The sequence below is a fragment of the Corapipo altera genome, unplaced genomic scaffold (genome assembly GCF_003945725.1).
Source record: "Corapipo altera isolate COAL_440 unplaced genomic scaffold, ASM394572v1 2b, whole genome shotgun sequence".
In the NCBI taxonomy this organism is placed as follows: Eukaryota; Metazoa; Chordata; class Aves; order Passeriformes; family Pipridae; genus Corapipo; species Corapipo altera.
In genome coordinates this window covers 19300282-19322834 of record NW_020884874.1, presented here as the reverse complement: position 1 = coordinate 19322834, position 22553 = coordinate 19300282, and the positions used below count along the sequence as shown (strand labels likewise).

The following is a 22553-nucleotide window of genomic DNA, read 5'->3' as shown; positions in this document are numbered from 1 at the left end:
TCTGAGCCTGGAAAAAATTTGGCAGGGAATCTCATTGGTGGCCAAATAAGTAATATCTCTAGAAAAATATTTATCATGCATTTAGTTGGATACCTCTTTATGAATCTGTTCTGCCATTTGCAGATAGGATTTCAATTCACAACATTAGGGAAAGAATTTCTCAGAGAAAGATTTAACTTCTGTGTATCTCCAGTGAACCCTATACATTATTAATTCTATAGGCAAAATTGTGTAAGTAGATGACTGCTCCTCTGGTATACATTGTCATTGTTCAAATACAGCTACATCTATGTCATACAATTGTAGGAAGTATGTGAACTATGTAAGGAAGATGCTGCTTCTATTCCTTATGGGCTTTTTGTTTGGTTTTGTTTTGTTTTTTTCAGGAGAGCACAGTGCGGGTAATCTGGGCCTACCACCACAAAGACATGGGAGAAGCGGGTCAAAATTATCATGGATCTAATCGTGGTACAAAGAGTCTCCGCTTGCTAAATCCTGAGAAAGAAGTCTTATCTGCCTCTCTGCCATACTTTGACTTGACAAACAAAGACGTAAGTTACTCCATGTTTTGAGTCTATGTGGAGATGGGAATAAAGTGGTAGCCAAAGCTTCGGGCTTACACAACAGGTAGTGTGACTTCTATATATAGATTAAATATAAGGAAGGAATTCTCCACTATGAGGTTGATGTAACAGGTTGCTCAGAGAAGCTGTGCATGTCTCATCCCTGCAAGTGTTCAAAGTCAGGCTGGATGGGACTTTGAGCAACCTGTTTTAGTGGAAGGTGTCCCTGCCCATGGTGAGGGGATTGACATAGGGTGGGATAGATGGTCTCTAAGGTCCCTTCCAAGCCAGACCATTCTGTGATTCTATGATAGTATTGTGTTCTTGCCCTTTTTATTAAGACAGGTGCCTGTACCAGACAAGGATACAACATACTGGTGCCAAATGTTTAAGATTCCCATACAACATGAAAAGCATCACGTGACAAAGGTGAGTGATTCAGACTAACCAAATTTAGAGGAACTCAGATAATAATTACACTTCAAATCAATTCTTGCACTTTGAAATTTTTTTTACTGCTTACTGGAGGGAAAAATAAGACCTCTTCTCTGTTTTCACAAACATGGATCAAGTGTATGTGTATGTGTGCCCAGGACCTGATTCAGGTGTGCACCGACAACTGCATGTACAAGGACAGAGCCCCTTTCTTTCTGTTCTTTTCTCTTCTCCTTTGTCCTCTCTCCTTTAAGAAAATGAGGTTGAAAATTATTTTTGTCTGTAAATATTTCTGGCAAAGACTAAGTAAAAAACCATGTTACATCAGGTTTCTACTTTTATACAAGGATTTAATGAATTGCTTTTAACAGATGGTAATTTTAGATTAAAAAATAATTAAATGGTGATGTTTGTTCAAATAAAGGGTTCTTATCTGATTCCAGTCACCTCTCTTGCGATGGCCATTGTGGAGTTATGCCACGTTATGTCACATAAGCAAAGACACCGTTATCTTCAGCCAAATATTATGAAAAAAGAGGTGGATGTTGTAGTTTATTTAAAAATTAGTGAAAATGTGTGTGTAAACATTCACACAAGACTCAGAAGAATCCTAGGTGATTTTAAAACCCCCATGCATAAACATGTTTTTATATAACACATTTTCTAACTTTTCTTCCAGTTTGAAATTGAAAGCTTAGGGGTGCTGAGCAAAAGATAGTGCTCACAGTTCTTCCCAAGAGCAACGTACTGAAGACCTCACAAAAGAACAACTTCTTACTGTTCTAAAAGTCGTAATATAGCACAGTGATATAGTTCTGGCCCTCGGTTTTATTTTTCTTTAAACTCTTAAGTGCTTTAATTATACAATTCTATTCCATTTTTTTATTATTGTCAGTCATATTTCTCCAATGCTCTCAGTAAGACTGAAACTTTACCTCAGACAACATATGATCTCCAGTGTAAGTCTGATATATACCTATAATGATTCTGAAATTTTGGGGATTTCTGTACTTATCAGAATGAACAATTGCAAGGCCCAAATTTCTGCTTTCAGGTACTTGATCTTTAATCACATTTGAAATTTATGACAGCTACTTTCACAGATCTTTATGAAAAGAAGACTTGCTTGTATTATGGTGTTTATGTCAAGATTCCTAATTTTCTGCTTTCAAGTGAGAGTTTTAAATGGTAGGATTAGAATTCAAGCTTTCCATGTTAAATTTGGTGGAAGGTGTAGATACACGCTGTTCTGCTAAAAGGTTCTCTGGAATATATTTTCTAAATGTTTTACCTGACTGCACATACAGTTGCTCAGTTTTTAAAAAATTGTGATTGGTTGAAGCTAAAACAAAATTTTAGCTCAGAAATACACTGACTAATTTTTCAGAATAGTTTTATATTTTTTTTATTTTTACAATGTATAAAAAATATTAAAATTTTAGAGATAATATTTTCAGAAAAGCATTTTTTTTTTAAATAAAATTGAAAATTAGAGTATAATCCTTAGTGATTTTCCATCTTCAAAAAACCAAGAAAATTTCATGTTACTGCTTTAAAAACGTTTAGAGAGAGAAAAACTAATACAGAAAGAGAGTAGAACTATGTAGGAACACTTCCCTAACCTTTCTTTTCAGGGTCATAACTTATATTTTCATATAGTGACTTTTTTTAGATGACACATAGAGGGTTGCTGTGGAATTGTATCTATGTGCTCTTGCAAACTGATTAAACATTTCCTAAAGCCTACTGATACACAAAGGATGGGGCTTATGGCTACTCAGGAAGACATTAGCTATGCAAACAAAGATTGAATTTCACAAAGGGGAGGACAGATGAACTATTTGGCCTGATCAAACTGTCTGTGTTAGTTAAATACTTTTGTAGATGTTGATTCTGGATTCATTCTGTAACACAGCTTTCATACAAATCTACACATCTCATTTTTACACACAGAAAAAAAAGGTTTAGAAATGGTACAAATTTGTCTCTGGTATGATTTATTCTACTTCAGTAGTGTACATGTGAACTGGCTTTTGCCATTTCTGTCCTCTTGTATGATTTTGTGGAACACTGAAGTGCACAGCTCAGTGCATGTTGGACAACCTGTGCCACCAAAAATGTGTGCTTAGCTGTGCTGATATGTAAATCTGCTGATAATCTGGAGTCTCAAGTGGGTGCAACAGCGACAATAGGATTTTTTTTTTTCATATGTTCAGCTCTTCTCTGTCATTCTTTCCTTCTTGAAAATTGCTCTGAGCATTTTATAATAAACTGGGTTTTTTTAAAAAAAAATCAGTTTCATCAGGAAAGCATGATGTTTTAATGAAGGAAACGGAAAAAAATCAGACCTGTCATTAAATGTAGAGGACAAGACTTTTAATTGTTTCTGGTTAACAAATGCCAGGTTCTGAATTCAGATTCTGAATGTAAAAGGATTACTTAATTTCTATTGACTGCATTGTTTTTAAAAAGAGTGACTATATCCTCTTAACCAGAATATATTTAAGGTATTTACAAATATATTTCGTAGATACAATCTGGTGGTGCAACAGATGGGTGACTGATAACACTTGGACTTAGGCTTCATCTACTCTAGAGTTTTAGTTTCTTCTGTTAGCACAAGACAAAGAAATAACTAGCATAAGAGATCTCAAATTTAGTCAAAAGTAAATTATGTAGAACCTTAGGTCTTTTCTTTCTCTTTACATAATAGTCATGTTGCTTTCTGGGAATCCCAGGTAATGAGAAAGAGCATATTTTCATTGATCAAGCATGCACCATGACATGTAAATCGTGAAAGAGATAAGACTGTAATCTTGTGTTTGTCTCGTAGGTAGAATAAGGACATGAATAAGTGATTTAGTAATTTCTCCTTGTGCTGCATTTACCAATGGAGAACAGAGCTTCACTGCAATAAGGGGGCACCCAGCCAGGGTTAGGACTTCTCTGTCAAATCTTCCTTTGCTTCACATCTCTTGCAACTTTTTCCCTAGGGAAGAGATTGTGTCTTCCTACATGTCCCTACAAAGCCTTCCATTACAAGATCTTTCGTAATGCCTCCAGGAACTTCTGGAGAGATAACTCATAATAACATTATACCTGCTAAGAAATAAAACAGAATAAAAAATTTCTCAATAGCTGGGCATAACAGTGATAATAATTACCCATATCACAACCAAAACCAGGCACTGAGCTGGTTTTGTGACTAATGGTGTACATCACTCCTCAGTTCAAGCGGTCCACCCAGCTGAATTGTGGCTGTTTGAAAATTTGTTAAACTTCTACAGATTTTCCCTCCTGTGTGTTTTCTGATAGCAGAATCAATTACAGGGGAAATAGGTAAATTTTGAAAACAATAATAAGCAAAACAGATGAAAGGACTTAGTTGGAGGTAATAGCAGGCAACTATCTTTCTTCAAAACACCTATTTGCAGGATGGCTCTGCAGTGGTCCTGGAGTGGTGGACCTTGGTTGCTATTCACATGGGAGAGCACATGGCTGCCTGCCTGCAAGCTCCTCCTGCAGCGATGTGTGCATTGGCCTGTTTGGCTGCTTTGAGCTTCAAGCTGTGGTATGTGCCTCAGGCTTACTACCCAAGGGATTTTTACTTTTCTCACATACTGAAATTAGCTGAGAGCCTTCTCAGAAGTAGCTTTCTTAGAAAAAAGCATTCCATTTCTTAGCCCAGACTTTCCAGAGATGGGTTTAAGACTATGTCTTGCTAAGATTTTTGCAGTTCTCTGTAAATATAATTATTCTGACTGGTCCTGAATGTGCCTCTTAAAAGAAAGTTCTCTGGTTTCACTGATTACACCTTGGGAAGGACCTCCGATCCAGCAGGACCTGTCAGAGGGAGGGAGACAGAGACCCACTGGTAGAACAGACACACAGGCATGTCCATGCACCCACCTTTGCATGAAAACACCATGCTGAGGACAGCTCCTTGACTGTGGAGAGCCCACACAGGCAGAGACACTGAACGCCAGGGTTGGGAGAGGGGCTGGCAGAGACAGCTAATCCTGGGGAGCACACCCTGAAAAGGGGAGTCTCTACAGCACCCTCCCTCTTGTAAATTACCTGTTTTTAAAGTCTCTTTCTTACTACTTTTTCAGGTAAAAAAAAAAGTTATTCAGTGGCAGCACACTGGAAAACTTCCAAAATCCTCTCATGTTTGTACTGTTGAGACGTCTGATTTTCATGATTTTCAGTGTGTGTGGATAAATGTGCGCTGACACATCTCTTTCTATTTTGATAGGCTACAAGTCTATTTGCCGACAACTGGGTTTTTTCTGTCTATTTGCTGAATTTATATTTTGCTCATTGTGAGGTGGCATCATGCAGATATTTACCATTAGCAAGAAAGAGAAAATTTGTTTTACATCTGTGAGAAATGCTTCTCAGTGTTCCAGTAAATACTGTTTTTGCTTTATGTTCAGAGCTTGTTCTTACTGCTTTTTCTACTCATGTTTCTATAGATACAACTCTTCTTTATTACTGTCTTTAGCTTAGGTTTCAATACTCCATGTCTTTTGTTACTTAATGTAATTGTACTGCTTATTAAAACAACTGCATCTGCTAAAGATTCATTATTCTGGCTTCACATTAACCACAGGTCTCCCATGTGCTTGACTATTTTTTCCACTGCAATTAAGAAACTTTAAGATAGCATTTCCTCTATTGTCTCCAGATTTTCTGTGAATCCTCTAGACCTGTGGTCTCCCACTCCACCTGACAAATTATTTAATTCTGTGTGTAAACCGAAAATTTACAACATATACTAGTGAAGGAATAGTATGTTTATCCTACATGCCAGACATGCCATCATGAATTTGTGAGAAGCTTTTCGGCTTCAGTGCATAACAAGTCTGTGCTAGTTTCAACATTGTAAATTTTCTCTCCATGTTTTCTTAATTCCTTTGAAATACACTGTGTTTTCCTTAGAAAAAGTAGTTCCCCAGGGTTCATTAGTAATAATCCTGTAGTGAAAAATATGTCAAATATTGAATTTCACTTTAAGAGTAGGAAAAATAATTTATGTAAAATAAAAACTATAATTGGATAGCAGGGTCACTTAGCTGTATCTACATGTCCTTTTTCTAAGAATTACTCATTTTCTTTCAATCTCAAACTTTCTGGGTTTTTTTCAAAACTAGTATAGTCAGAGAAATACCAGCAAAAAGGCTGTGATGTGGCCATGCTCACAAGCATAAAATACTTCTGATTCTGTAAGAGAGCTTTTTTAATGGGATGTCCACTTTTAGAGGACCTTTGGGATTGGAAAGGAGGATGGTAGGTTGCTTTTTGTAAGGTCTTAAACATTTGGATTTTTATAGAAAGTAGTCCTTCTATATGCATTATTTGAACCAGCTTATGAAAATGGAATGAACAGGTTTAGCACTGCTGAAATGGGGAATAAACCCCGTCCTAGGAATGAGGCTATGTGGTCAAAATTCAATATCTCTTAAGTACAACTCATGAATACTCAGGAAACATATTAAAGACAGCCTATTTTCAGCCATGGAGATGTGCTTCCTCTTATCTAACTTGACTTATCCAAGGATCTGAGCCAGCTGCTTAATTGACCTTTATAGTGACAAAACTAGCTGTGTATCATCCTGAGCAGGTGTCTGAAATGTATGAGCTCAAGCACCCCCTGCATGGTTCAATCTCTCTCTCCATTGATGGATGAGAGAACCCAGACAACCAGTCTGTGCTAGATAACTAACTCTTGGATGAATGAATCAGGAAGACATACCCCACCAGAGCGGTCAAGGGAGAGAAGAGATTATGTTAGAAGCAAATATTGCAAAATAATACTTTTTAAAAAAAAATTTGCTTTTGGGAAAAATGAACTTTTCTTAGCCACAACCCTATGTGATTTTTTTTGGCACTAAACTTATGATGTGACTAGTGAAACAGGCTAAGCATACAATCAGAAAAAACTTAATTATTTAGCATTAACTGAGAAGCATTACATAGGGCATATTTTTATATAAGCACCAAAGTTTTCCACTACTGATCTCCTCAGAAGATGGAGCCTCTTTTCAGTTAAAGAAAGGCCTGTATTATAACACACCAGCAGCTGCTAGTTAATCTTCATGTTCTGTTTCGGGGGAAACTCTGATAAGGAAGTAAAAACTCCAAAAAACTTGTTGCCAAGGGTAACTTTGCTTTTTGACAGTGGAATGCTTTAGTAATACCAAAGACCTCAGTGTGAAAACACAAAGGGACTCCAGTTTAAGAGACTGATTGATTGGAAGCCAGAAGGCAAGCTTGTATCTTGCTGTACCTAAATGAGGGCACTGATTTTTAACTTCAGTGATACCAGACAGTAACTGCTTGTTACCCTCTTGGGCTTGAACTTTTACATTTTGCTAAATGTGATAACTCTAGCAAATTGCACTATGCAGCCTGACATAATGTTCTATATTTCCCCATATGTTCCCCTACAAGGCAATTGCAGCCTCGGTAAACTAGATTGGCAACCAAACAATCATCTTAGGTTGCAAAGCTTGTAAGCTATCTGCCCTTTGATCTGGAGGGCTGGCTCTTCAGTGCAAGCCTGAATTGGCCCATTAGGTTTAGCAGTGCTAAAGATTCATGTAACCGAACATGAAAATTAAAAGTTTCCCAAGCACTGTCTCAGGAAATAGCAGAAATACATTATTCTCTCATATTCTACTAAATTATTTCATATGTAAAACTGTTTGAGATAGTATTGCTTTCTGTGATCAAAGATTAAATTACACATGACCACAGATTTTACTATCACACCAAAAAATATTTCTTACAGAATATATTCTTATTTTGTGGTAGTCTTCTTTCATTTCACTTGTGTGTGTTAGTGATAAGAATGCTTATGTTATGCAGTTATTTCTGCATTATTTATTCCATACTTGGTATGCAAAAATAACCTACTCATTTTTTTTATCAGCAAAGTTGAATATCTAGTTAATTTAGCCCATCTTCTTTTAATTTTTGCTTTTTAAATAAAAACTTCTATCCATAAAGGTAATGTATTTACTATGCCAGCATGTGGTTGGAAAATATGAGTGCTATGTGGTTGTCTGGTTAAATAAAAATCAGAAGGTGTGTCATTTCTAATTACATTCAGGATTTAATGGCAGGAGCTTTAACTTAAGATATGAGAATGGAAAAGAGAAATAAACTCTTTTAGTAAAGATGTCTGAGTTTCACCTCCCAATTCTGAGATGATATGTAGTATGATCTTCAGGAGAGGATTCTTAATGATTACCCCATTTTGTCTTGTGCTACGTCTTTATTTTTTCTTCCTCATCCTTAGCTTTGTTTTAGTGTAAGCCTGTGACTTCTTGTCTGAAAAGATAAGAAAATTGTATCTAGAAATTTTCTGCAACCAAACAATCAACACTTCTTATCACAACAGGCAATAAAATACTTTATAGTAGGATTGGGCCTAAGATCAGCAATTATGAAGTGTATTTTGTGTCAGTATCAGAATAGCAGGCTCATAGGTAGTAACATCTGTCTTGATGAGGGTTGTGTGGATGGATCACACAACAAATCTAACTTGGTCCTACTAGCATCTTGGCATTGCTTCTTAAGATCAACTTTCTAATTCAGACAAATCACACAGTAGCAGCATCTTAAGCAAATTTTCTATAGGGCTGATATAATTGCCCTATATATGATGTTATGATACCCCCTCCATCTCTGCTTCCCCTTGCAGTGCACAGTAGTCACAGCTATGTCTACAGCATAGATTCATTGACTTCTCTTTAGTAACGGTGGGAAAATAGACAGACAATGGTCAGACAATGCTACTGTGCTGTGTCCTCACATAGCATACTGCATTGGGTTTGCACAGCCAGGTTTTGGTAGCGGGGCGGCTACAGGGGTGGGTTCTGTGAAAAGCTGCTAAAAACTTCCTCTATGCCCAGCATAGACAATGCCAGGCAGCTCCAAGGCAGACTTGCAGCTGACTAAGACTGAGCCAATCAGGAATGATGGTAACACATCTGTGATAACATATTTAATAAGAGAAAAAACTGTTATTGCATGGAAGTAATTGTGGCCAGAGAACTGAGGAATTAGAATATGTGAGGAACAACTCTGGAGACACCAAGGTCAGTGGAGAAGGAGGGGGAGGAGTTGCTCTGGGCACTGGAGCTGAGATTATCTTACAGCCTGTGGTGAAGACCATGATGAAGCAGTTGTGCCCCTACAGCCCATGGAGGACCACAGGGATGCAGAGATCCACCTGCAGCCTGTGGAGGAGACCCACGCCAGAGCAGATGGATGCCCAAAAGAGGGCTGTGGATCCATGGGAAACCTGTGCTGGAGCAGGCACCTGGCAGGGAACTGCAGACCCATGGAGAGAGAAGCCCACACTGGAGCAGGTTTTTCTGGTAGGACTTGTGGCCCTGTGGGAGACCCACACTGGAGAGGCCTATACCTGAAGGACTGCACCCCGTGGAAGAATGACCTAAGTTGCAACAGTTCAGAGAACTGTTGCCCGTGGTTGGACTCCTGTTGGACAACTTGGCAGAGGACTATCTCCCATGGGAGGGACCCCACGGTGAAGCAGAAGAAGGACTCTTCTCCCTTAGCAGTGGCAGAAACAAGTAATGATGAACTGAACATAACCCCCACTCCTCATCTCCCTGTGCCACTGGTGAGAGGGAGGAGGTAGAGCTTGGGAAGGAGTGAGGGATGTGGGAAGGGTGTTTTTAAGATTTATTTTACTTCTCATTATCTTGATCTGATTTTGTCAGGAATAAATTCAATTAACATCCTGAAGTTGAGCCTGTTTTGCCCATGATAGTATTCAGTGAGTGATCTCTCCCGGTCCTTATCTCAACTCATGAGCTTTCGCCATATTTTCTCTCCCCTGTTGACTTGTGGAGGGGAGTGATTGAGCGGCTTTGGTGTGTACCTGGCATCCAGCCAGGGTCAACCCACTACACATATATGACATCAAAATCCATACACGTGACAAATGAACCACTGGTAGATGGTGAATAGTTTCTCATTACACCAAGACTGATGTTATACCTGAATGGAAATAATTTACATCTTGTATCTAACTGAAATGCACAAAAAATCCACCCAAACACAAAACACCTAATCCTGAGAAAAAATAAATATCTAAGCAAATTATTATAAACTACAATTTAATGCTCTTCATTCTCCTTTTTCAATCCCCTCACTTTCATTGCTATGGCTTAAGTTGCTTGAACTGAAGCTGTGTCTTTCTGTTTTGTGAAGTGCCAATCACAGATATGGTTTCTAGAGAATTGCTATGGTATAATTTTAATATAGACTTTAAAAAAACCATGTAATCTGAAAATAGCCCATGTTGTGTAATTTCATGCTTGTGTTGAGGGGTGTTAAATCCTGCAGAAGGGTACCAGGAACTGACTTTAGGTGAGAAAATTTGGAAATAATAGTTTTAATATGAGCATTACTTAACTGCTCTTATTTTGTAAGCCATCTTTAGAGGGTTATGGGCAATAGTTCCTTAGAGCTGTTCTTCTGACACAGGAGGCTGTGTCATGTCAAAATCATAAGCCCTGTGCTTATTTAATCCCGTCCTTTCCCTTCAGCAAACTGTAGGTGCCAGGGTGTGCAGGTTGGTGACTCTTCTAGAGGCTCAGTATTCAAATGCTTAAGGTCTTTCTCACATTTGTTCACTTTTGGTCATTCTTCACAGAAGTCAGCATGTCTTTTTCAGAAAATGTTTTTCCTAATAGTATACTTCTGTGTGTGTAAAACAAGAAAGAGACAGGTTGTAAATTCTCACATGCTCTGTCTTTGGGTAAAGCTGTGCATTCACTCCCAAGCAGGAGGAGAAAAAGTGCAATGTTATTTAACTACGTGATTGAATGAGAATGTTTTGCAGTTGTACAATAGAATTAAAACCTTCTCCATTGCTACCTCAAAAAATAGGTAGACATTGCTCTGCATGAATGGTGATTTCAGGATTTCACAAAGGGAGTACCTTCACTGACTTTTTTATTTATACTATTCAAATTGTATGTTCCTCTTAAATATATATAAACTCATTATAGAGTACCTGTTTTGGCTTTAGATCTGAAACATATTTGGTTTCATATTACTTTATTATGATATTGTTTTCACAGGTAAGTAATGATGCTGATGATTAATTGACGATTAATTGACAAATAATTCTACTTGGAGTGTGTCAACTGTGCTGAGAGACTATGGTCATACTGAATACCGCAACCACTCTACCAGTGCTGCTGCTGCTGCTTAGGAGTGCAATGAGTGTATTGCCAGGAAGTGTAATTAAATGAAACATGTTTTTTCTTGACTTGAGCTTTTTATGAGATTGTTCCTCAGGGTTATACTTTTTAACTGCTACTAAATGTGTTATCTTAAATCTTCAGACATACGTCAGGCAGAAACAATGTTTTATGGGGTTTTTTTTAAGCTATACTTCTTTTGGATGTAGTCTAAATTACTGTATGTCTTTAAAGTCTGGAACTCCTTATTAGTGGCAGAGTTCCAGGTGATTAAATAGGAATAAGAACTTAAGAATGGACTTCATGGCAGAGAGAACAAGAAGTCCCAAACCCATTTCTAGGTCTCATTTTTAAATGTTTGGGGTTATTGTTTATTGTGTTTTTTTATTCCTCTTTCCTAATTAAAATTTTTAAGGTATTCTGCACACTGACCTACAAAATTCTAGATGTAGAGTGTAATCATTAGAAATACTATGTGGGAATAGACAGATTTGTGTAAATTTAGATAAATGGCCTCCTCTTCCAACTAGCAGCACATCAACAGTTACCTTTTACCTGAAAGTGCATATTCTTTTCCAGTAAATATTCTACAGCTTTAAACAGAGGTATGTTAACTACTTTTTTATGCCATATACTAATAAAACTTAAATAAGAGCCTTCACTGAACAATGCAGTTACTGAGTAAAAAAATCATTTATTTACACCAAGAACAGGAAATATCTACTTTGAATAAAGTTTTCTGTTTTCTATTTACGTGGTAAGGACCTTTCCTCCACAGTGATGTTAGGATTTTTGTTCTGCATTTTAAAATGTACTCAAAACATACTCAAAACCAGTTAAACGGAAATGCCAGTAATATAGCTTAAATCAACCAATCAATCAATCAATTAAGTTAGCACTGTTATTTCAATTTAGGATTATGTCTGGTATTTGAATCTCACTTTGGAAAAAAACCCAACCCAAATATATTAAGTACAAATCATACAAATTTCAATACCTTAAGTTGCGTGGAAGTCTTGGTCTGGAAAATTTCCATCCACCAAGGAAACCTTATCTAATCACATGATAAGATTAACATTGGAGATGTCGCTGTTGCCTGCGCCTTTTCCTCATCTACATCTCTTTTTTTTTTAAATACAAAAATCAAAAGCTGTCACTAGCTACACAGGTTATATTTTCCTCCAGCTGGAGGATGTGAAAAATATGTATGAAAAAAATTTGAGTGAACACTTTTACCTTTGAAGGACAATTCACATCAAGCAGTGATACTTCCTGATATGCATCAGTTGTACGTCATCTCAGATGACCATGAATCAACAAGAAGCAGTGGCTTTACTCTGCCTCCTAACTCAGCAAAATATACACCTTTCTAAGTAAGGGGTATGGCATAAACTCAAAAGCACTTGGAATAGAGAGGGATTTAAAGGGATTTGTCAGTAGTGATGACTGAATTTAAGACCTGGATTGTACAGGGAGGAAAACAGAAACTGTACACTTAGCTGTGTACATGCAAATGATACTGCTGATCTCAGGAAACATTACAGCAGTTAGTCCATGCTAGACTGCAGCCAGTTGAGCATTGGAACTGTCTCCTTCAGCTCTGTCTATTCTGTGGTATTAATTTAATGCTTTCTGACAGGGTAGGATGGAGGCATGGGGAGGGTGGTCTCTGCTGACCCTGGAATGCCTTAACTCTGGGCTGAAAGTCTCCAGCAGATTAGTGTCCCAGATGTGACACTGGTGTAGACAGGATTTTCTACTGACATGAGCTAGTTGTTGTGTTGTTAGGGTTAAAACTCTGTTCTGCCCTGGAGTCATGGACTTAAACATCTACCCCAGCTGAGAGGCATGTTTCCAGCTCTTGAGATTTTGCTCAGCACATTTCTGGGTTGTGTGCAAGTGCTAGGCAGCAAATGGCTGGTGGTTTTCTTTCAGAAAATTTATAAGAAAATAAAACCATATTACTGAGGCCTTTTTTTCTGGAATACATGGAGGGGTTTTTTGCTGAAAAAGACCCAACTTTTTAAAGCCAACTAAGTATTTGCTTTTCTGAAGAGAAATCTAAAACCTTAAAAGAGATGTTTTAGATAAATATTTGATCATTTCACAATTACACTTCTGAAAAAAAATCAGAAAACATCTTGATGGATCCTAATAAGAAGAAATTGTGTCAACCTTTGAAGAAATTTTCCAAGTCAGATAATTTTTCAATACATGTGCATGGTACAGATTTACAGCAGTACAATGACCAAAGTAATCAGTAAGAAAATAATAGTTCTTCCTGAGGAGAATTATAGAAAGCCTATAACTTCGTTTTCTGCTGCAAAAATTCTCTCAACTAAACTCAACCAGTATTCAGTTTCACAGACATCACTTTTTGGTCTGAGTTAATCAGAGACATGGAAAGCTCATACATATAAATGAACCAACCACAGGCTAGAAACTCTTCTAGATGCAACACTAGCAGGACAAAAATCTGTCAAATTTTTAGTGTCCATTTTGAGATAAACTAATTTCATTTTCTTCCCTGCGTCACCACTGACTACTTACATGAGGTGTGATGTAAGGCTGTGGCCTTGTTCAGAGTCATTTATATGGCAATATGCAATCCCATCATGTCTTTAAAATATAAGATTAAGTTGAAGCTACATTTTTGAGCCAGAAAAAAAATCATGCTTTTCATTGACATTTCAGTGTAGAATCATCACTTCAAAAAGATCAAAAACCTGTTGTCATTTTCATATCTAAAAATAAATTCAGGTGGGTTTTTTTTCTGACATTCAGTGGGCTATATTTTCTAAATAGGGACACTATGGTGAGACTATGGATATATTTTGCTAACTTTCATCGTCTGCACAAACAGGCATGAAGAACAAACCACAGCTGTTAACATCAGAGAAAATAGAGCAAATAAAAAAGGAGAAAACCAGGAATAAGCAAGAAAGACTTCCAGGTTTCTGGAGATATTTTCTTCCTTTTAGGAAATCTAACTTCTTGGACCACCTAAGGTCTTTTAATTTTCATCCTGTTTAATACATAACACATTAGTATCTTGACCCTGCTTTTCATCACCTTGAGATGCAAGCCACTGTTATATTAATTTTTTTTTTAAGGAAAAAAACTGGAAACAACATACGACAGGTTCAGTTTGTATAATAGGTAAAGGGATAATAGGAGGAAAGGGATAATAGACAAGGAATAATAGTAACCACGGTGGTGTTGGATCAAGGGTTGGACTTGATGATCTTGGAGGTCTTTTCCAACCTGGTTGATTCTGTGATTGATTCTATGAAATAGAGAAGAGAGGAGGAAAAATTGAAGATGAGTAACTTGGCCCTGGTAGATATAAACGTTCTCTTTGTTCATGTGATATCAGCCTGTTGACTAGAATAGGACTTCTGTTAAAATAACAGGTAGACAGCACACATCTTATCTGGTTTAACATTATAATGACTTGAAAATTCTTTAATTTATAGTTTTTGAAAGTCAGTGTTTTCAGCAGTGTTAAGAGATTCAGTACCATGAAAGGAGATCTGTAAAACTTCTCAACCTGTCTGATGAACACAGGTCATGTCAACCAAGCACCATAACTGAAACCTCTGCTTTTGGTTGCAGAAGGTAGTGTCTTCATTTACATTTGAATATGGTGTATTTTAAATACCTCCTTCTTCGAAAGCTCAGATTTGAAGTGGTGCAGGATTATAGTACCTCTATTATGTTTTGCTTCTGTTAGTGGGAGTCAGATAGGTTCATATATGTGAGTGTGCTCAGATATAAAGACCTTTTTCCCAAGCTTTCAAAAAAAGATAGAGGAAGATGCAGAAAGCAAGTCATCATGAATAATAAACCATGAGTTTCTTACCACAGGTTTCATGAAAAACAGGAGAGATTGTGTCTTGTTGCATGCACTTATGTTTTGCAATCCCAAACATGTTGGGCATTTTAATGTAGCATGAATATGGGGCTTTTGTTCTCCATGCCTCTGGCAGTTAGGAAATGTCAAGCAGAAAATGCATTTTGCCTGCAGGGGAAGAAGTCACCGAGGTGCCCGATGGTGCAGTATCTCTGCAGGCTTATTCACAACATGGCAAAGAGATGAACCCTGACAGCTGGGTCTTCCTTGCATGTCAGCAACAGGGAAAACACCACAGAGGAGCCTCAAAGAACGAGGTAAAATGGGGAAAATAGGTAGTTACATGCATATTCCTTTTTAGTCTCCTTTCAGCTTTTTTCTTGGTTGCCTTGGCTAACAAGAGATGGATAGGAATTCACAAGGACAAGAGAAGGAACTACATTTCAAAGTCAGGTTTCTTCATAATTATTGAAAATGAAAGGTGGATTCCCATTTTCACTGCAACCGTCTAAACTACTCAATCACTGATTATCTAATTACTTGGCTGAAAATGTTATTTGAGAGTCTCTTGTTGTAAGAGGGCAGAGCAAACAAGGCTATGTATAAATAAAAATCAAAAAAAAAAATTAACTGTTCACTTAAATCTGCAGAGTTTAATGACTATTATGTAACATACCTATTTTTATCGCTATTTTTCTGTTTTCACTCCTTTACCCTACTGTACCATATCAAATTATTATCTTTTCGCAAGTATTCTAAAAGTTGCACAAATTGTAACTGCAAATTGTGTTGTCATTCACTGAGGCTGCAAGTGCTCTGGAAATCAGGCCACCCTGATCTAGATATTTAATTGTAGATACCTGCTTTAGCAACTGATTTTACACCTGGGACTACTTATGTGCACTTCTAAACACAAGCGATTTTCTGAATTTGGCCCCCAATTTGAGAAACGTCATTGTTGTTCATCATTATTTGTAAGGCTGGCCAGAAAACAAGAATTTTGTTTATTTGAGAAAAAAATGACATTTTGGAATTTCTTCTCAGCTTGAAGCAAAGTAATCTGTACAGATGCTCTTTGTGGAAAGTGAGAGAGGAAGTGTGAGGCAGCCTAAATAACCAACTTATTCTATGAGCCAAAATAACAAATAGCTGTGTAAAGAGGCAGCACTCACCTGGGATGTAGAATGGCACATTTAAATCCCTAGTCCAGCTATTCAGTACAACAGAGTATGAAATCATAGTTTTTAGGTTTTTTCTCTGCTGAAGTTATTCTAGTAAATAAATACAGTTAGGTATTCATCAGATCAGAGAAGGGGAGCTCAACGTACCTAAAAGGTCTGGTCCTCTTTCTTCTCTCATTTCAATGAGAAATAATGATGTGAGCCTTAGGGAGCTGGCCATTAAAATATCTCCATACATGTCAGAATAATTCATGATTAATGAAATTTTCCTAAGATGTTTTTTGATAGAATTTTGACCACTCCTAACATTTTCTTTTTAAAAATTTGTTTAACAACAGAAAGACCTCTTCAACTGAGTAGTAATAAAAACGTGTAAAAAGCATAACTTCACTGCTGCTCTTCATGACTTATTTCTGCATCTGAACAATATAAGTTATCCTACAAGATGCAATAGAAGTATGTTTAAGGATTTATTTTGTTTTAGCTTCCTTTTTCTTTTCTTCACTTAAGAAAGCTGAACAAAACTGTTTTTTGAAGTGCTGTTATTATTTAGGTAACTGACACTAAAAAACGATGACAGGATGTGAGTTTCTAATTTTGGTGATATCCCATTGTTTTGAGAGGAAGCTGGTTTTGAAGTAGTGATTGTAAGCACAGCATGCACTGGGATCTTGTAGCAGCAGGCAGAACTGTCACATGTTGGGACAAAAGTACTCCTTTTTCTTGGTAGATACAGGGATAATATTCCCATAACCATTTCTTTTACTAACCTCTACATTATGTGGAACTTCCGAATTCTTGACATATATCCTGCTATTTAATGTATAAGCTGCCATGTTACAAGGGCATTTTTCTTCTGTAGTATTTGGATAAATATGCAGGTATATGATGGGGCAGAGGGAAGAAGCAACATCAAGCTGAAATGGATTTCTGAATCTTTGTCATTCAGTCTGATATATTTGGAACTGAATTCTTATTTAATGGGAAAACTGACTCTTATCTCCTTCAAAAATACCTTTTACTTCCATAGTGCAGTAATTCATGATGATGGGAGGATTACTGAGAACAATGAACAGTTCAGATGATCTCCTATGAAGTATTTCAATCTTGCCTCCAGAAAAAAACTGTGGGGTATCCAATTAAATTGGCATCCCTCCATTAATTTCTAAGTCCAGTGAAGTGGGTTCTGCACTTCTTGGGTGGACATGCAGGTACTCAGTATCATTTGGACTCGGTACTTTGTGGATTCATACATACAAGGCTGGTCTTGATACAGTCAGTCTCTGGCTACTTCTTATCACCCTTCCTCTTTTGTAATTGATTTAGTTTTTTGAATGAAATGCAGAGAGATAAATTGTGTTGACAATATTTTAATAATGTAATAAACTGTTCCTGCTTACTCTGTTTTGGTCCTCTGGTAGCACATGAATGTGCTTACAAAATAAAATGGATGTAAATTTACGATGTATATACATTCTTTTCCTGTTTAAAATAACCTTCTCTCTCCTGATGCTCTAGGTGACCCTGCCTTGGCAGGGGGTTGGACTAGATGACCTCCAAAGGTCCCTTCCTACTGCAACTATTCAGTGATTCATTGGTTCAGTGATATTGAGGCAATACTGCATGGCACCCTGTGTCTTAAAAGTTGCATTGCCAAAGCTTGACTTTTCTTGTAAAAATATTAATGTTTATTTTATTCAGTTTGAAGGTAAATATGATAGAATGTGATGAAATCTTTGAAGGCAAAGGCAAGGGAAAAATCCTTTCATTTTAATACTATCCTCTATATGCTGATATTTTGTGGAATATGATCTTTCTGAAAAGCAAAATAATTTTTTTCAAAAGTATTCATGTTTACCCCAGGGACATAATCTCTGACAGAGATGATTTAACATCATCCATCCAAATAGAGGGTGAACACTTATATGGGAATTAAATAATTTCAGCCTACCCTGAAGTTTGGTGATTTAATTGTACTGGGGGCACTCGGGCACCACTGAGAGCCCTCCAGCTTATCACTGCTGTAAACAGGCTGAAACACCCAACCTCTCAAGAATGACTTCATGTTAATAAAGTCTTTACAAATGAGCAGATTTTAAAATAATTCTGATTTCTCATAGATGTCAAAAAAATTGTAAAGTCCATTTTGAGCTGCTGAAGAATGTGGGGTATACCTCTAGGCTCACCCTAGATACACAGAATCTACGGGCAGCCATAATTTGAAATACTACAAAAGAGGCAGAAACAGGGGTGAAAAGCTCTGACTCGTTCAGACACCAGTCTGGTTCAGACTTTTAGCTGGTTTATATCCCCTTCATGCTGGAATGTTGCTAAGCAAGATTGGCCAGGGAGAAAGACAAGTGACAGTGCAAGACTGGGATGGGAGAAGAGAGAACAAGAAAGGTGGTAACAGAGGTTTTGTCAAGATGTAGAATTTATTTCTGTTCCCCACTAATGCACTTGGATAAAATGAAATTTTTGACAACTTCATTTCTTGAGTTTGCAGTGCTGAAAGTACATCTCAACATAACTAAAATATAACATCAAGTCTTCCCTTTAAAATAAATATATTGCATAATTTTTATATCTGTCTTCATACCTGCATTAAAATAGTCACACTGAGATATGTGTTCTTTTTTTTTTTTTTTTTTCTTTTCATTTTAACCTTGACAGGTTGAGCCGTTGATCCAGAAAGGCCATGAGAATCTGGTGCACCATATCCTGCTTTACCAGTGCAGCAGCAATTTGAATGACAGTGTGCTGGACTATGGGCATGAATGTTACCACCCCAACATGCCAGACTCTTTTCTCACATGTGAGACAGTCATTTTTGCCTGGGCCATTGGAGGAGAGGTAGGATGAATGTCTGTCTATCATGGTTCATCAGTGGGGCTTTACGAGGGGCTGTATCATAATGAAGTTTCTTCATAGTATATTAGAGATTACTTAATCTGTCTGCTTTTAAGGGTACACAATCACAATCCCTAAATGCCTCATCAGTAAGTCCTCAACCTCTTATTGTCCTTTTAAGTATACCATGCAATGGTGATCCTGAGTGACAAGCCAAAAGTAATTATAATAGTATAGATGCCGTAGGGGAGCTTTGGAACATGGAAATCTATCACTGTATCAGCTTGTCCTGTTGGGTATGAAAATACACTGCCTCCAGGAATGACCAGCTACCTGTGGAGAATAACAGAAAGGAAAGCAGTGTCTGTAGGTGACTTTGTAAAAGACACAGGCACAGGACTTTTCAAATAGATGTAATTAGTTATGTGCCTCACCAGGACCTGGTTTCACTGTTGCCCCATTCAGGCATATCATTCTGAAGTTTCCTACGCAGCCCCAGAAGACATCATTTCAGTGTAGGAGAGACCCTGTGCCAGTGCTGACCCAGCACAAGGGCCACTTTGCTCATGGCAAGGGGGGCATGTCTACAGAAAATATAGGCTCTGATTGCCATGTTCACCTCAGGCTGTGTTTTCAGCTTATTTCATATGTCAATTTAGGCTCCAGTTAATGCTTTCAGCTGACATAATGCACCATTACTGCCAAAAGAATTCGACCCCTTTACCCCCATGATTCACTGTGTGCCCACACAAATGATGGTGTAGGCACAGAGAGGCACTGGGGTGATGATAGTTTCTGAAGCCTTCATTTGCCAGCCTGCAGTCCAAAACCATCTGCGAGTGCTGCAGTGCGAGGAAGTCAGAGCTCTTACGTGGACTCATCAAAAGACATTTAATCCACTATGAGCATTATCCCTGACATATGCTTTGAGCATTTTTGCCACCAGCTATGCTCTGACCTAGTATTTGTACTTTTGAGTATCTTAATCTAAGTGAAATTAAAAACTCATATAAATAAGTTATCATTTAACGAGCACTATGGAGGCTTTTGCAAGGATGATCCCGATGTTAAAGATCAGCGGAGAGGAATCTGACAGATCTGGGGTACATTCAGGTTTAACCTAGTACCCACTTCATTAACTTCAGTTTACCCTTACATCGAATGAAGGTGATAATATTTTTTACTATATATTACAATTAATTCATTAATGTCCATCAAGCATCAGAAAGTTGGAATCTCAAATTGCACATTTCAGAAAGTTAGAATCTCAAATTATATATTAAAATATTAGCTATATACTATAAAATGTTGCAGATTAATTTCTACTACAGTGAGTTTGGTAAATGAGTTCATTTTGGAGATACTGGCATTTTGGATTGATTCAGGAGTGAGCTTCTGAAGTAAATCTTCCAGTTGTTCCCACTCAGCAAGCTCTTTTTATCATTGCGAGTGGTTTGAGAATTTTTACAATCCCCTTTGGAATGAAGTTAAACTGAATGTGCAGGGGTGAACCCAGCACCTTCTAGCAATAAATGAGGTTCAGTGCATGGGGGCTGACCAGAGCTTGTCCAAAGGAGCATCATTTGGGGGCTGTGGGTCCAGGACAAGCTGTTGCAAGGTACAGAAACTACTTCTTTTGCAATATTGACTTGCTAATGTAAATGCAACCATGAAGATCATCTTTATTGTTCAAATAATTTTACTAAGAATACAGTGATTTGTGCAGGAAAAACAAGTTAATCATATGCAACCTCAATGTTACCTGGAAATTGCTGCTCATAGAAACTGGGAGCATTTAAAATGTTGATTCACGTTTTCATAAGGGTTTTATTGTCAGGCTAAGTGTTTGATGATGCAACGTTTATACATTTAAAATGAAATTTTCCTTTTCTTCTCAAACAATAAATACAGAATAAATAATCATAAGATCACAGGATAATGCAGATTGGAAGACATCTCAGGAAGTCTCTAGTCCAGCCTCCTACTCAAAGCAGTGAGGTCAGGCTTGTTTGCTCAGAGCTTTGTCCTCTAGTTATCGTGGGATCTACTATTTTATACTGACAGAATTATTTAGTGTACTGAGCATATAACAACTATATTATATCAAATTGTCATGTTCACAAAGCTGTAAAAGAAGTTAGCTTTGTAAATTTTATCATTAATATGATCATATCATTGTAAAAAGAAGACATTGTATTTATAAAGAGAAATTAACTCTTAACTATCGCAAAAACACCTGAACTCTGTATGCGTGCATTGATTTCCAGGGCTTCACCTACCCTCCACATGTTGGCTTATCCATTGGCACAGCATCTGACCCTCTGTTCGTTCTTATGGAGGTGCATTATGACAATCCATCATACACAGAAGGTTTGTAGCCTCACACTCTTTAAAACATGCAACACTGGAAAATGTACTAGGCACAAGTGCTCATCACTGCATTGCGTGGCGAACAGAGCAAATACAAAGCCACGGCTTACTTTTTCCTGATCAGTAGTCCCTGATTCACAGTGTTTTTCTCACTGCTCTCAAAAGTTTAACCCAAAGTCAGTGAGAGATTCAGGTATACAAGAAATTGGGGACCAGGTGAATAAATCTCCTTTTATCACTACATTCTTCTTGTTATCTCTCTCTCTGTTTGCTGGGAAATCCAATCAGAATGAAAACAAACAGCATAGCACTCAAACTGTGAGACAGCAACACAGGGAATGATCCTTTTATTAATTTTTTATAGTATTTTTTCTTTTTTAAATCTACCTGAACTGTGGGCAGTTTCTGAAGTTGAAGTACAGACTCAGATTGCTAGACCATTCACTGGGTAAAAGCAGTTTGTCTTATAAGATAAACTTTAAATTTATAACAGTGTTTTTTAAATGTTCCTCCTGAAAGTAAATTTTGTTTAAAAGAAGTAAAAGGAAGAAACCAATGAACTTCAGAAAATCAGGGGAACTTTGAAGCTGTCTTTGGAAAAGATATTTTTTGTTCTGAAGCAGAAGTTTGTTAAGCTACTGTACCTGAGAATATTCTGGTGATTTTTATACATGAACTGAGTAAAATCCGATACAGCATAGTGTACAGGCCTTTCTTTACACCCTTATGTTTTAAAATAAAATCCGCTATGTGGGTTATGGCATTCTGTCTTACTGTCATTTCCCCCTTCATGTTGTTCTAAATTAACTGTCTTTTTTTTTATTTATTTAGTGACAGACTCTGTCCTTTTAGCATACACATTTGCATAGTATACAATAAACTTTGTTTGCATCCTTGATACTGTATGCTTTTCCATCAAATGTTACCTGCAAACCTGAGAAGTCGCATGTGGAAAAACTGTGTCTGATTTGGCTGTGTCCCTAAATTTATCATTTTGTTTTAATTGACTGCGCTGTATGACAGCATTGGTTTAGTTCAGGTGGCACATACAAAAGCT

At 37.3% G+C, this 22553-nt stretch overlaps 1 protein-coding gene across 3 annotated transcripts in view; it reads left to right on the top strand.

Moving 5' to 3' along the window:
• The window catches only part of MOXD1 (monooxygenase DBH like 1), a 64471-nt gene that overhangs the window by 28152 nt on the left and 13766 nt on the right, over positions 1–22553 (top strand). For all 3 annotated transcript variants that reach the window (XM_027634184.1, XM_027634185.1, XM_027634186.1), the window contains exons 3-6: positions 387–551; positions 909–992; positions 18950–19129; positions 21394–21496. In XM_027634184.1, coding sequence (XP_027489985.1) covers positions 387–551; positions 909–992; positions 18950–19129; positions 21394–21496 — 532 coding nt within the window. The remainder of the gene's footprint in view (positions 1–386; positions 552–908; positions 993–18949; positions 19130–21393; positions 21497–22553) is intronic.